Raw genomic sequence first — 13,314 nt, forward strand, 5'->3', positions numbered from 1 at the left:
CTGAAACCTATTTTCCCAGTCTAGTCATGAAGAAAACACCAGACAAACCCAAATAGAGCGACAGTGTACCAAATACCTAACCAATGCTCCTCAAAGCTGTCAAGGTAACGGATAATAAGGAAGGACTGAGAAACTGCCACAGACCAGAGGAGATTAAGGAGACAGGACAGCAAAATGCAATGTGCTGTCCTGGATGGGACCCTGGAGCAGAAAAAGGACGTTAGTGGGAAAACTAGTGAAATGCAAATAAAGTTTGGAGTTTAATAGTAATGTACCAATATTGGTTCTTAGTTGTAACACAGGTACTTAGGTAGTGTGAAATGTTAACAATAGCGGAAACTGGTCAGGAATATATGGGAGTCTTCTGTTTGTCTCTGCATCTTTTCTGTAAATCTAAAATTATTCCAGAGTAAGAAGTTTATTTTAAAAAACCTGACAGATAGTTTTGCCTACTAAGAGCTGATTTCAAATCTTTTTATTTTAAGAATAAAAAAATCTGTAGTGTGAAAAAATATGTAACACGTAGAAAAATACATCTACAATTATGTTTGCATATAAACTATAGAAGGATTCATTTGCGTACATATAAGACGGGATATTAGATTGTTTTAAATTATTTGCATTCTCTTCTTAGGTCCTTCCACTGGAAAACCAAATGAAAGAATCAAAACGCTTCACCCAAGCATTGAATATTGGCATGGGAATTGTTACAACCCTGTATGTAACATTAGCTACCTTAGGATATATGTGTTTCCATGATGAAATCAAAGGCAGCATAACTTTAAATCTTCCCCAAGATGTGTGGTAGGTAGACAAGAGTTTGTTAACCTAGTTTGTGTATTTTGTAGTATAATTTACCAATGTTTCATGACAAAGGTGTATTCTTGGTTTTATGATTTAAACATTTAAAATCTTTACTGCGATTTTTTTATTTGTGTAATCTAAATTTTTTTCATAATCTTCAGAAGAGATCACCTGTGATTTTACATATTCTTGTGGGATTTTTTTAAAAGATTCAGAATTATAGGGTGTTCCAAATTTGAGTAACATATAAGAGTAAAACATGACTTTTATTTATTTATTTATTTTTATTTTTTGGATTTTTCGAATTTTATTTATTTTTTTATACAGCAGGTTCTTATTAGTTATCCATTTTATACATATCAGTGTATACATGTCAATCCCAATCTCCCAATTCATCACACCACCCCCCCCCCCCCGCTGCTTTCCCCCCTTGGTGTCCATACAAAACATGAATCTTTTAATATACACTCACCTTATTAAAAAAATTTAATACTTATCCTTGCTGTCAAAAATACAACACTCTGGGTTCCTGATTAAAAATTACAACCCATCACTCATGGCCCTCACTGTTTTACTGGTCACCTTTAATACTGTATGTGCCCCAAGTCCTTTCTGAACACAATTAGGCCACATTGTACAGTTGAGCCTCAAACAACATGGGTTTGAACTGCATGGGTCCACTTATACGTGGATTTTTTTCAATTAACATATTAGAAAATAATTTTTAATTAATTTTTATTGGAATATAGTTGCTTTACAATGTTATGTTAGTTTCTACTGTACAGCAAAATGAATCAGCTGTACATATACATATATCCCCTCTGTTTTGGATTTCCTTCCCATTTAGGTCACCACAGTGCACTAAGTAGAGTTCCCTGTGCTATACAGTATGTTCTCATTAGTTGTCTATTTTATACATAGTGTCAATAGTGTATAGTGTCAATCCCAATCTCCCAATTCCTCCCATCCCTCCTTCCCCCTTGGTATCCATACATTTGTCCTCTATGTCTGTGTCTCTATTTCTGCTTTGCAAATAAGATCATCTATACCATTTTTCTAGATTCCACATATATGTGTTAATATACGATATTTGTTTTTCTCTTTCTGACTTACTTCGCTCTGTATGACACTTTCTAGGTCCATCCACGTCTCTACAAATGACCCAATTTCATTCCTTTTTATGGCTGAGTAATATTCCATTGTATATATGTATCACATCTTCTTTATCCATTCCTCTGTTGATGGACATTTAGGTTGCTGCCATGTCCTGGCTATTGTAAATAGTGCTGCTGTGAACATTGGGGTGCATGTGCCTTTTTGAATTATGGTTTTCTCTGAGTATATGCCCAGTAGTGAGATTGCTGGATCATATGGTAGTTATATTTTTAGTTTTTTAAGGAACCTCCATACTGTTCTCCATAGTGGCTGTATCAATTTATAGTCCCGCCAACAGTGCAAGAGGGTTCCCTTTTCTCCACACCCTCTCCAGCATTTATTGTTTGTAGATTTTTTGATGATGGCCATTCTGACCAGTGTGAGGTGATACCTCATTGTAGTTTCGATTTGCATTTCTCTGATAATTAGTGATGTGGAGCATCTTTTCATGTGTTTGTTGGCCATCTGTATATCTTCTGTGGAGAAATGTCTATTTAGGTCTTCTGCCTGTTTTTTGATTTGGTTGTCTCTTTTTTTGGTATTGAGCTACATGAGCAGCTTGTATATTTTGGAGATTAATCCTTTGTCAGTTGCTTCATTTGCAAATATTTTCTCCCATTCTGAGGGTTGTCTTTTCGTCTTCTTTATGGTTTTCTTTTTGTTTTTATTTTCATTACTCTAGGAGGTGGGAAAACTGGACAGCTACATGTAAAAGAACGAAATTAGAACACTCCCTAACACCATACACAAAAATAAACTCAAAATGGATTAAAGACCTTAATGTAAGGCCAGACACTATAAAACTCTTAGAGGAAAACACAGGTAGAACACTCTTTGACATAAATTGCAGCAAGATGTTTTTGACCCACCTCCTTGAAAAACTTGTTGAGATTTGCGACAATTTGAAAAAACTCAGAAACTACATAGCCTAGAAATATCAAAAAAATTAAAAAGTTAGGTATGTCATAAATCTATAAAATATATGTAGCTATACATATAACATACAAAATATGCGTTAATTGACTGTTTATCAGTAAGGCTTCCAGTCAACAGTAGGCTATTAGTAGTTAATTTTGGGGGGAATCAAAAGTTATATGCGAATTTTCAGCTGTGTGGGTTGGCACCCCTCACCTCTATGTTGGTCAAGGGTCAACTGTAAGTAAATAGTATGAATATTCATATTAATATTATATACATCTTAATATTTTCTTTAATATTAGAACCATATTCTGCTAAATGAAGCAATATACAGGGTTTTTTCTTCTTCCAGAGATTGGTCTTTGGAGATTTAAAAAGGATATTGGCAGTTATTACAATGCAGACTTGCTACCTTATTTATGAAATAGAAGGTAACTCCTTAGTTTTGATAAATGCAAAGAATAAATGCTGATTTAATTGAAATCACACCACTCCTTTAGCTGCTTGGGTAAAAGTCTGTGAAACCTTAAGTTTAAATAGTATATATTTTGTAAAATAGATAGCTAGTGGGAAGCAGCCGCATAGCACAGGGAGATCAGCACAGTGCTTTGTGACCGCCTAGAGGGGTGGGATAGGGAGGGTGGGAGGGAGATGCAAGGGGGTATACGTACATGGGGATATATGTATATGTATAGCTGATTCACTTTGTTATAAAGCAGAAACTAACACACCATTGTAAAGCAATTATACTCCAATAAAGATGTTAAGAAAAAATAAAGCATTGTTTCCCATTAAAAAAATAAAATAAAATAAATAGTATATATTTTGGCTGGCTTCCTAATGAGAGTTTGACTGCTATTCAGTAATCATTTGAATCCTGGGTCTTCACTGGAGTCCAGAATGTTGTTAGAACAAAGGTATGTAGGGAACTATTTATGACAGAGAGAAAGTACCTAGAATAGTTTCCAGGTTGCACAAGAGGCATACATGCAGTGTGTTATTTATTTATTTTTAATTGTAGTTTTACTTTAGCTATGACATATTTACAAAGGTATTTCAAGATGGAACATGTTTTAATGTCATACATTTGTTTCAAGCTGGAGGCATGACTACAAACAAGATATATGGTTGTTCAGCATTTATTTCATTAACCTGTTTTATAGTTGATTATGTAATTTTGTTTCCTTCAAATGTGCTTCTTTTTTTTTGTAACAGTTTAATGTGGAGTAGAAACTTAAGTAGCTTAATATAAGAAAATCAAGGCTAAAAATTATGGTAGCTTAGTTCCTCTTTCAAAGACAATATAATGTCTAGAAAATAGGATGGTATGTTTCTCCACTTGGAATAATATTCAGACTAAATCCTGAAAACAAATTTATAAATAAATTTGACAAGTACTTTTAATGTCAACTATAAAATGTAGGTGGGGAAACAATCTCAGAATTCTTCCCTACTCTTACTCACGAAAGTATTTACCGAAAGTCTTAAGGGCGAAAGTGAGAGTGCGTGCATGTCAAGTTGAGACGTTCCTGTCCGCAGGGAATTAAGAACATGGTGAAGGAGCAGTGGGCAAGGCTGTGGAGGGAGTGCTTTTGGTATTCACAACTAAATCCTGAGCGAGTGATACTGTCCCTGCAGTAGCTTTAATTAATCCTTCCCTTTTTCTGCATCCCCTTCCCACCTCTTGCCTTATCCCTAATTGCTGTGGCTCCCCAGTTAGAAAGGAACTAGTCGCCAGCCTTGATTAAAAAGGGACTATCAGATCATAGTTTCTATTCAAGAAAGCCTAGCTAGACACCTGCTTTTTTATTTAGAAGAGGAGAGCCTTGTATCCTAAGAAACAAAAATCTGGAAAAAACAGGAAAGCAAGTCAAGATACTCTCCTTTAGAGAACTTGTAACACCTTCTCATTGTGTATATATGCCTTCTGTGGCCTATAGTCTTATTTCTTTATGGTCTTCAGCTGGGACAGTTAAAATACTAGCCATGGCTGGGGGATGCTGGAGAGGAGATGCTTGTCTGTTATAGTGATAGTCTTCCAAAATGAGAAGTTTGGACTAGAACAGTCATGGGGTTATATCTAATGTTCCTTTCTTGAAATGCAACCCACCCGTGCTTCAGGCCATAGGCCTAGCAATTTAGAGAACATACAGTGTACTCTTTGTCGGCTGGGCATGAAATCCAATGACTGTCACAAGAGCCTAGGGAACTCATAGCCGCTAGCTATGGGAAGCTGTAAAGGGCTTTTGATGCCACATTGACTTAAAGTCTCAGAGTTCATACGGGGTAGTTCTACAAGAAAAGATTGAATTAGAAAGCAGCCCCAGAATAAAGCGAGTATGGATTAGAGAGGCTCCAAGTTATTATTATTTATTACCCTCAATCTTAGTGAGGCATCATTTTTTAAAACTAGTTATGAATAATATTGTTCAATATATTACATTTAGCTTTTGAAGTAAAGGCTGTATTTTAAAGATGATAATGAAGTAAATTCACAATTCTGAGCTAGAACATTAGCACCTTGAGGGCAGGAACCCTGCATCTTCTGGGTTTGTGATGCATCTCCACAATTTAGCGCATAACTCAGCATTTAAGAGGCACTTAGTAAACGTTTGTTAAATAGTGTTCTAGGCATAAAAGCATTTCTCTTATTACTACTAGTCTTAGTTGAATGATGTTTTAGCAGAGGTTTTCCAAGGTTTCCACTAAAGTAACCCAAATAGCAGACACACTTCCACTAACAGATATCAAGGATATTAGGTTTTCATATAGACAAACACTGAGAAGCAGTTAGGTAACTTCTGCTGCCTCACACGTGGCATTCTTCGTGAAGCACACAATGGATAGGGGAGATTCAACCAAAAATAGGAAAGTAGCATGTAAGAACCAGGAAGGTATGGAGTAGGTATTTTAATTTATTTAGAATATTGAACTGGGACTTCATTTCCCCCCCAAAACAGAACAAACCTTCAGTCTGAGCTCATGCTTGCAGCATATAGGAGCTATAGGAGGCTGAGTATTCTGGGAAATAAAACTCACAAATAGTGGCAGGTAATCAAGCCACACTACACCTTAACTCACCCTACCACACAATCAGGGAGCTGAACTCTGAGGAGTTTGTCCCCTGAGATGAAAATATTTAGGCAAGAATGGACTCACCAAGAGGCACAGTAAACAAAGAAGTAGAGCAGTAAATTTAGGGAAACTGGAAAAAGAAGGTTTGTATATTCTGGACTATTCCCTCTGTCCTCTCCCTCAGTAATTCTTCATGATCTTCCAATATTAAAGTTGCCTGTATCTAGGAATCCTGGCCCAAACGGCTTCTGCCTCTCCTTTCCTCTGTCTGTCATTTTCTTCCTCACAGTGAATATTATTACATTTAAAACGTAGGGCGTCTATCAAATTCATTTTTCATCTAACAGATATTTATTGTATGTGTTTTTTGTACTAGGAAGTGTTCCCAGGCACTAGTGATAACAGCAGTGAACAGATAAAAAAATCTCTCCCTCGTAGTGCTTACATTCTAGTGAACATGCTACAGGATTGTAGCTAGTTCTCACAAAGACTTCTTGACAGATCTTAACCCTCGAGATTCTTGACAGTCATGAAAGGTCCAAGAGGGAAAGTGACTTACTAGATTCTTTCCAAGAGTAGCTTCTGTATTCAACCTTGAGAGAAAGAGAATCAGTCAGCCACCTATTTCCCAGGTTAGCTTTAAAAAAATTAAGATATTCTTATCTATGAATTTTGTTTAGGTATTGATTTCTTAGCCAATGTGGGGAAAAGAATAGAAACATTGCAGTTTTTGAAATCCTCTGTTTTCAAAACTTATGTTTTCACTGGACCGTTGAGTTGTTTTCTCCCCCATAATCTGATTCTATATATTGACTGCAAAATAATTATTTAAAAAATATATTTCTGCTCTTTACTAAGATACTACATTTCTTTGCTACCAGTATAACAGACTTTGTTTTCAAGCAAGAGTCATTTCATTTTTGAAGTATTTTTATTTGTGATAATGATTAGACGTAGTTTCTAAGAATCACCTATCCATACCCATTTTTGATCATTAATATTAATTTAATTAACATTTAATAAGTATCTATCCCCTGCCAAGTGCATGGGGGTTTATACAGAGAAGAATAAAACATAGCCTCTAACTTTCAAGAACTTTGGCACTGAGTTTTGTTTTGTTTTGAAGACTTGTTTTCTTTTTCTTTCTTTCTTTCTTTCCCTTTCTTTCTTTCTTTCGTTCTTTCTTTCTTTCTTTCTTTCTTTCCTCCCTCCTTTCCTCCCTCCCTTCCTTCCTTCCTTCCTTCACTTTCTTCCTTTTCTTCCCTTTCTTTCTTTCTTTCTTCTTTCTTTTAAATTTTTAGCTGCACTCCACAGCATGTGGGATCTTAGTTCTCCAACCAGGGATCAAACCTACACCTGCTGCATTGGAAGGCAGTGTTAACCACTGGACCGCCAGGGAAGTCCCTGGCACTGAGTTTTAAAATATCTTTTAACGTGTACCATATGTTATTTAAAAGTTGTTTTATATTCCTATATATCATCAAAACAAATTCCTATCACTTTAAGCAAGTTTTTTTATCCTTTTGAGAGACAGTTTACTGGGTAGATTCTTCTTTCAACTCTTCATTTCTAAAACTTAGTACCTATGGACAGTTACCACAGATACATGCTTAAAACCAAAATGAGAACAAAGGTTGATAAGATATAGAAAAGTTGAGTAGAGAAAAATAGTACTTGAAAATGTAGATATCAAACATAGAAATTAGTGGGTTCTTAAAACAAAAAAGAAGTAAAAGTGGAAGAGTTGATTTTAAAAGACTGTAGCGCTTCTCTTAAACACTCATTTCTGTATTACTCTTTGGTGGATGATTAGCAAATATACCAGCTTCTAAAAGACCCAAACCATTTTATTTCCCATTTCTACTCTGTGTAACACCAAGTGATAGTAATTACATATAATTATTACTGAATGGTATTAATAATAACCAGATTTTTAACCCATACAATTTGTTTTATATAAATAGAAAAGTAATTATACTTATATACATAATGATATATTTTTAGATATATTGGTAATCATATTTTTAAAACATGTAAGTTAAAATATAATTAGAAAAAAAGAAATGTTGTAATAATAAACTGATAAGAATATTCATTTAATTCTCCACAATTACGTATCAGAGTATATGAAGCAATCTTTTGGTTATTTTGTACATTTCAGTAGCTTGACCATTTATGTTTAAGCATCAAGCTGAGAAATATATCTTGAATCATTTTAAAATTAAGATAGTATTGTTGCTGGCCCTAAGGCATTCCTTCTTGCCTTAATTATGCTGTTTGTAGTATTTTCAAATCTATTTCTCTCTCCCTCTTTTTTTTTTTTTTTACAATTTTTTCACTTTGTATTTTGGGGACTTCATTTTTTTTTTTAACATCTTTATTGGAGTATAATTGCTTTACAACATTATGTTAGTTTCTGCTGTCTAACAAAGTGAATCAGCTATATGTATACATATATCCCCCTATCCCCTCCCTCAAATCTATTTCTACTCAGCTTTCTTCCTTCCTCCTTCACTCGTATGATGAATACATTATATAAGGAGACTTACCGAATTCCTTCTTGCTTGACGACAGTTTAGGAAACTGTTTATAATCTTGACATCTAAGTGATACAATGCAGGATTTGTCTTTCTCTGGCTTATTTCACTTAGCATAATGCCTGCCAGGTTCATGCATGTTGTTGTCTTAATCTAACTTTCGTTTTAATGACTCAAATAAACAGAGAATAGACTGGTGGTTGCCAGGGGCTGGTGGATGGGGAAGAAGAGGAGAGTTTGGTAAAAGGGTACAAATTTTCGGTTAAAAGATGAATAAGGTCTGAGGCTCTAATGTATAACATGGTGACTGTGGTTGATATGTGTTATATAATTGAAATTGCCAAGAGAACAGAATCAAAGTGTTATCGCCAAAATGGAAAAAAAAGGCAAATATGTGAGGTGATGGATATGTTTGTTGATTAACTCAGTTGTGGGAATTCTTTCACAATGTATACATATATCAAATCATCATGTTGTGGACTTTAAATGTATTATAATTTTATTGGTCAGTCGTACCTCAATAAAGCTGGAAATAAAAGAATGACTAAATTTTGAAATTTTTTAACAGGTTATATCAATCAGTGAAAATTCTCTATTCCTTCGGCATCTTTGTGACATATTCAATTCAGTTCTATGTTCCAGCAGAGATAATTATCCCTGTGATCACATCCAGATTTCCTGCTAAATGGAAGCAAATCTGTGAATTTGCTATAAGGTCCTTCTTGGTTACTATTACTTGTAAGTATCACTGCATATTTATAGCATAATGATTTTTATTGTTGAATTTCTTATAATGAAGCTACTTAAAAGTATATTTTTTTATATTTTTAAAACAATTTTGTTCACCTAGCTGGGATACATTTTGGTTTAAAATTCTGTTATTCTATATCTATAGAAGAAAAACACAAACTAGCTCCTATCACACTTAAAACAACTAATCAACTTATTATTTTGGAAATGACCTCACTCATGATTGAAATATAAGTATATTTAAATCAGATGCATAAAAGACCCCTTATATTGTTGATACACATTTTACTTTGGTTTTCTAGTTTTCCTCAACTTTTTTGTATCTGTTAACTTTTGTATATTTAACATTTTAACTCTCCATGTCTACCTATACGAATGGGTTTTTTTCTGTTTTGGTCTTTAATAATTTCAGTGGCTTATTTTACTTATTATTTGAAGGAGTGTGTATAATCTCTTATTAAAGTTTCACATTGTAGAATGCCTCCACAAGGTAGAATTAAGGATGGAGGCTCGTGGAGAGGGAGCTTGAGTTTGGGATAGTGGAGAGAGTATGAGTTTTACAGTCACACTGAACTGACGGTTCAAACTCAGGCCTCCCACTTCCTTGCTGGTGTCTTTAGGTAAGTTACAAACCACCTTTGAGTCCTGCTTTCCTCAACTGTGAAATGAAGATAAGACATTTAAAAATATTAACAAAGTAGTTAGAAATAATTGTTTTATTGCCACCACTTTTACGATAATCTCAAATAGAAAGATGACTGCAACACTGAACTAACGGGATTGCTTAGAATGATACCAGGGACCAGATTACTGGGGATTTTGGGGAACAAGCAGCTTTGGAAATTCTATAGAAGATGTGAATAACCATCTTGGCCCACTCAAGGTTAGAGAATGGTAGAACTAGAAATTCTGGGCAACTCTGTCAATTACATTGAGCAGCTTGGGGTGGAGCTTATGCCTAGATTTAAAGAATTGGGTGTATTACATTGTGTTCAAAGAAAAAGCAAAACTGGGAAAATTAGATAAAACTTATTTTTCAAAGTAATCACTTAAATGAAATAAGTAAACTAAGAAGGGAAATCACATTGAGGAATGACGTCAATAAGCCCATACTTTGACGACTAATGAAACATTCAGGAGGAAAAAGTTACTTTAAAACATTTTGGAATATTTTTTACACATTGATTTTATTGACATTTTGACAACTACTAAACACAAAGACTTATTTCAGTCAAAGTCCTTTTATCAGTAGATGTAAGACCGTTCTATTCTGATAGTATGTCTCCTTTTAGAGTTAGTTACTGAATTTTAATAACTTCATCTGTTTCTGCACATGGGCTGCTGTCGTTATGTTGAGCTGCCTGTCTGCTGAGGTACAGACCATACTGCACATCTGTTACCAGGGTTTATTCCCAGAAGCCAGGGCTTTTCCTCAGGAGCTGAGTTCATGTCACAGAGGATTGCAGCTTTTTCTTTGCTGCTTCTTTCTTTTAGTTAAAAGTAGGTAAACCTACTTAACCATATATGAGGGTTATATTTACAGCATACTTTGAACAAAGAGAACACAGAGCGTGCCATATTCTGTCCTACTTCCCTGAAACACATCATTGGACACTGAGCTTCATTTACGTCTTTGGCCCATCCTTCCAAATTAAAGTAAAAGCCAAGTGATATTCATGACGGGACTGTTTTGAATCTGTTCTCCAAAGCACTTGATAAGCTTCTGGGTCAGGCTCTTTATTGATGAATGCGTGGAGAGCTGATGGGGCCTTGTCATATCTGTAGAGCAGGCAGTGCAGCACTTGCAATGAGAGTGGAGGCTCAGCTGGGTTTGCATGTTTCAGCGTTCCATAATCCCTTCCAAGTACTGAATCCACGTTTACAGGATGGGTCTTCAAAGTAGTGGGCTCATCAGCTTGGGTTATACTGGTTATGTCCAAGTCTCCGTTTAGTATTTGAATCACTGTTTCACAGTATCTTCTTGGTGGAACTCAAAAGCTTGAAAGGATGGGTCAGACTCTTCCTGCATTTCCCTGTAGGCACTTCCCTGCTAGATAGGCATTGCACAGGTGAGGGAGAAGAGTGGATAGAAACTGGCCAGAGGCCACCTTGGACTACAATAAATGCCTTTTATTTTAAAAGCAGACCTGTAGAAAAAGCTGTTAAATTTTGATTTGACATGAGTATTTTGATTCCCTGTTTGAATTGAACCTGCAAAATATGTTAAATACTGCTTATTTCTGTTATTGTCCAATTCATTGATCCTTCTACTATTTCTAATTTGAAAAGCCCTTGGATCTGAGAGTGTGCTTTCTACTTCTAGTAAACTATGACGACATAAAGCATAAATCTTTGGTAGTTTGTAGAATACTAAGAAGACATACTAAAATCCTTCATTTAAGTTAGTTGTCACTGCAGATGAGAAAAAGTACCATTCTGTACCCTAATATTCTATCTTAAGAGCCAGTAGGTATATGGAGAGGACCATTCACTCTTTGTGTAATTAAAATTTATGTGCTAGAGTGTTTCTCACAGTTTTGTTGTTGATGTTACAATATCAGGCATTTTATTTTATTTTCTGATATATCTGCTTTCACCATTTAGCTGCAAAAAAATGGACCTAAATAGGCTCTTTTTTCATGTTAGAGGAAACTTTGTACCTTAAGGATACATTCTTTTTCTCTATAATATAGTTTTGGGAAATACTGGATAAGCTTAATTAGTACTTAATAGATATATTCATAACAACTGTCTGTAAATGACATGGGCCAACCTATTTATAGTAATCCTATAGCGAATATTTGTAATAAATAAACTATCCTTATCCCAAGCTTTCCTTTGACTTACTGTTTTTGTGATTTTTGAGTTCTTCTATGTTGGATTTGCCTAAAGTGTATATATTTCTCTTCCTCGTCTGACTAATAACATTATCTAATAACGTTTCAAGCCATTTTTTACTTGCAGATATCTACTGGTTATATAACATTGAAAGAATGACTTTAATCAATAAATTTCATGATTTAAAAGTGTTTGATAGGGCTTCCCTGGTGGCGCAGTGGTTGAGAGTCTGCCTGCCGATGCAGGGGACACGGGTTCGTGCTCCGGTCTGGGAAGATCCCACATGCTGCGGAGTGGCTAGGCCCGTGAGCCATGGCCGCTGAGCCTGGGCGTCTGGAGCCTGTACTCCGCAACGGGAGAGGCCACAACAGTGAGAGGCCCGTGTACCACACGCACACAAAAAAATTAAAAGTGTTTGATAAGTGGAATTTCAGTCCGAATGCGTAAATTCTAAAATACTATAGTGTTCCTCCGCATGGTTTTCCAACATTTCACTTGATTTACTAGTAACATATTGGATTATCGGAAAACACTAATGATGAAAAGTAGATTCCATTCTTCAGATGGCAAGGTTGTAGTCATGTTTGTATGGTTGTCCTTTTAAATACTGCCACCTACTATAAGTAGGTGAAGCATGTTTCCACAAAATGGATATAGTCAATGAATTTTAAAAGGTTCTGATTGTGTTTGAGAGTTATACTTTATAGTTCCCTTGAGAGAAATGTTAAAAGGATGTGGCACGCATCCATTAAACAGGGGTCCACTTTATAAAGTATTTCTAGTTTAGAGTTCCAACTTCTTCAAATTCAGTTGTTTTACTTAGGAAGGTTTCTTGTACTTCAGCCTTGTAGGTGTGCAGCTAGATTTATGATCTCAAAATAATTTTTAGGGTTTTAGCTTTTGTAATAATGTAAATAAAAAGTGGTAAATAATTGTAGTTGTAAGAAATGTGGTGTTTCCAAATTAATCCCACATCCTCCTGAAAAACATCGAGGGCCACAAAGAGAATAGGGGAGGGGAGAAAACCATAAACTGAAAATTAAGAAGCAAAGAAGCCAGTAGACTGCAAACTCAAGACTTAATTACAAAGAGCATGAATTAAATTGTATATATACCACAGAAAGTTCAGTAAGAGACAAAGACAGAGAAAAAAGAAAAGCAAAAGGAGGTAAACTTAGAAATAAAAGAGGGATAACAAAGATTGGAGAGAAAACTGATACCTTTTGAAGACAAGTAA

At 35.2% G+C, this 13,314-nt stretch overlaps 1 protein-coding gene across 5 annotated transcripts in view; it reads left to right on the plus strand.

Moving 5' to 3' along the window:
- SLC36A4 (solute carrier family 36 member 4) overlaps positions 1-13,314 on the plus strand; it is a 45,967-nt gene that overhangs the window by 26,583 nt on the left and 6,070 nt on the right. For all 5 annotated transcript variants that reach the window (XM_004324696.4, XM_019923806.3, XM_073808319.1 and 2 more), the window contains 2 exons: positions 635-804; positions 9,058-9,227. In XM_004324696.4, coding sequence (XP_004324744.2) covers positions 635-804; positions 9,058-9,227 — 340 coding nt within the window. The remainder of the gene's footprint in view (positions 1-634; positions 805-9,057; positions 9,228-13,314) is intronic.

Source organism: Tursiops truncatus, chromosome 8 (genome assembly GCF_011762595.2).
Source record: "Tursiops truncatus isolate mTurTru1 chromosome 8, mTurTru1.mat.Y, whole genome shotgun sequence".
Taxonomy (NCBI): Eukaryota; Metazoa; Chordata; class Mammalia; order Artiodactyla; family Delphinidae; genus Tursiops; species Tursiops truncatus.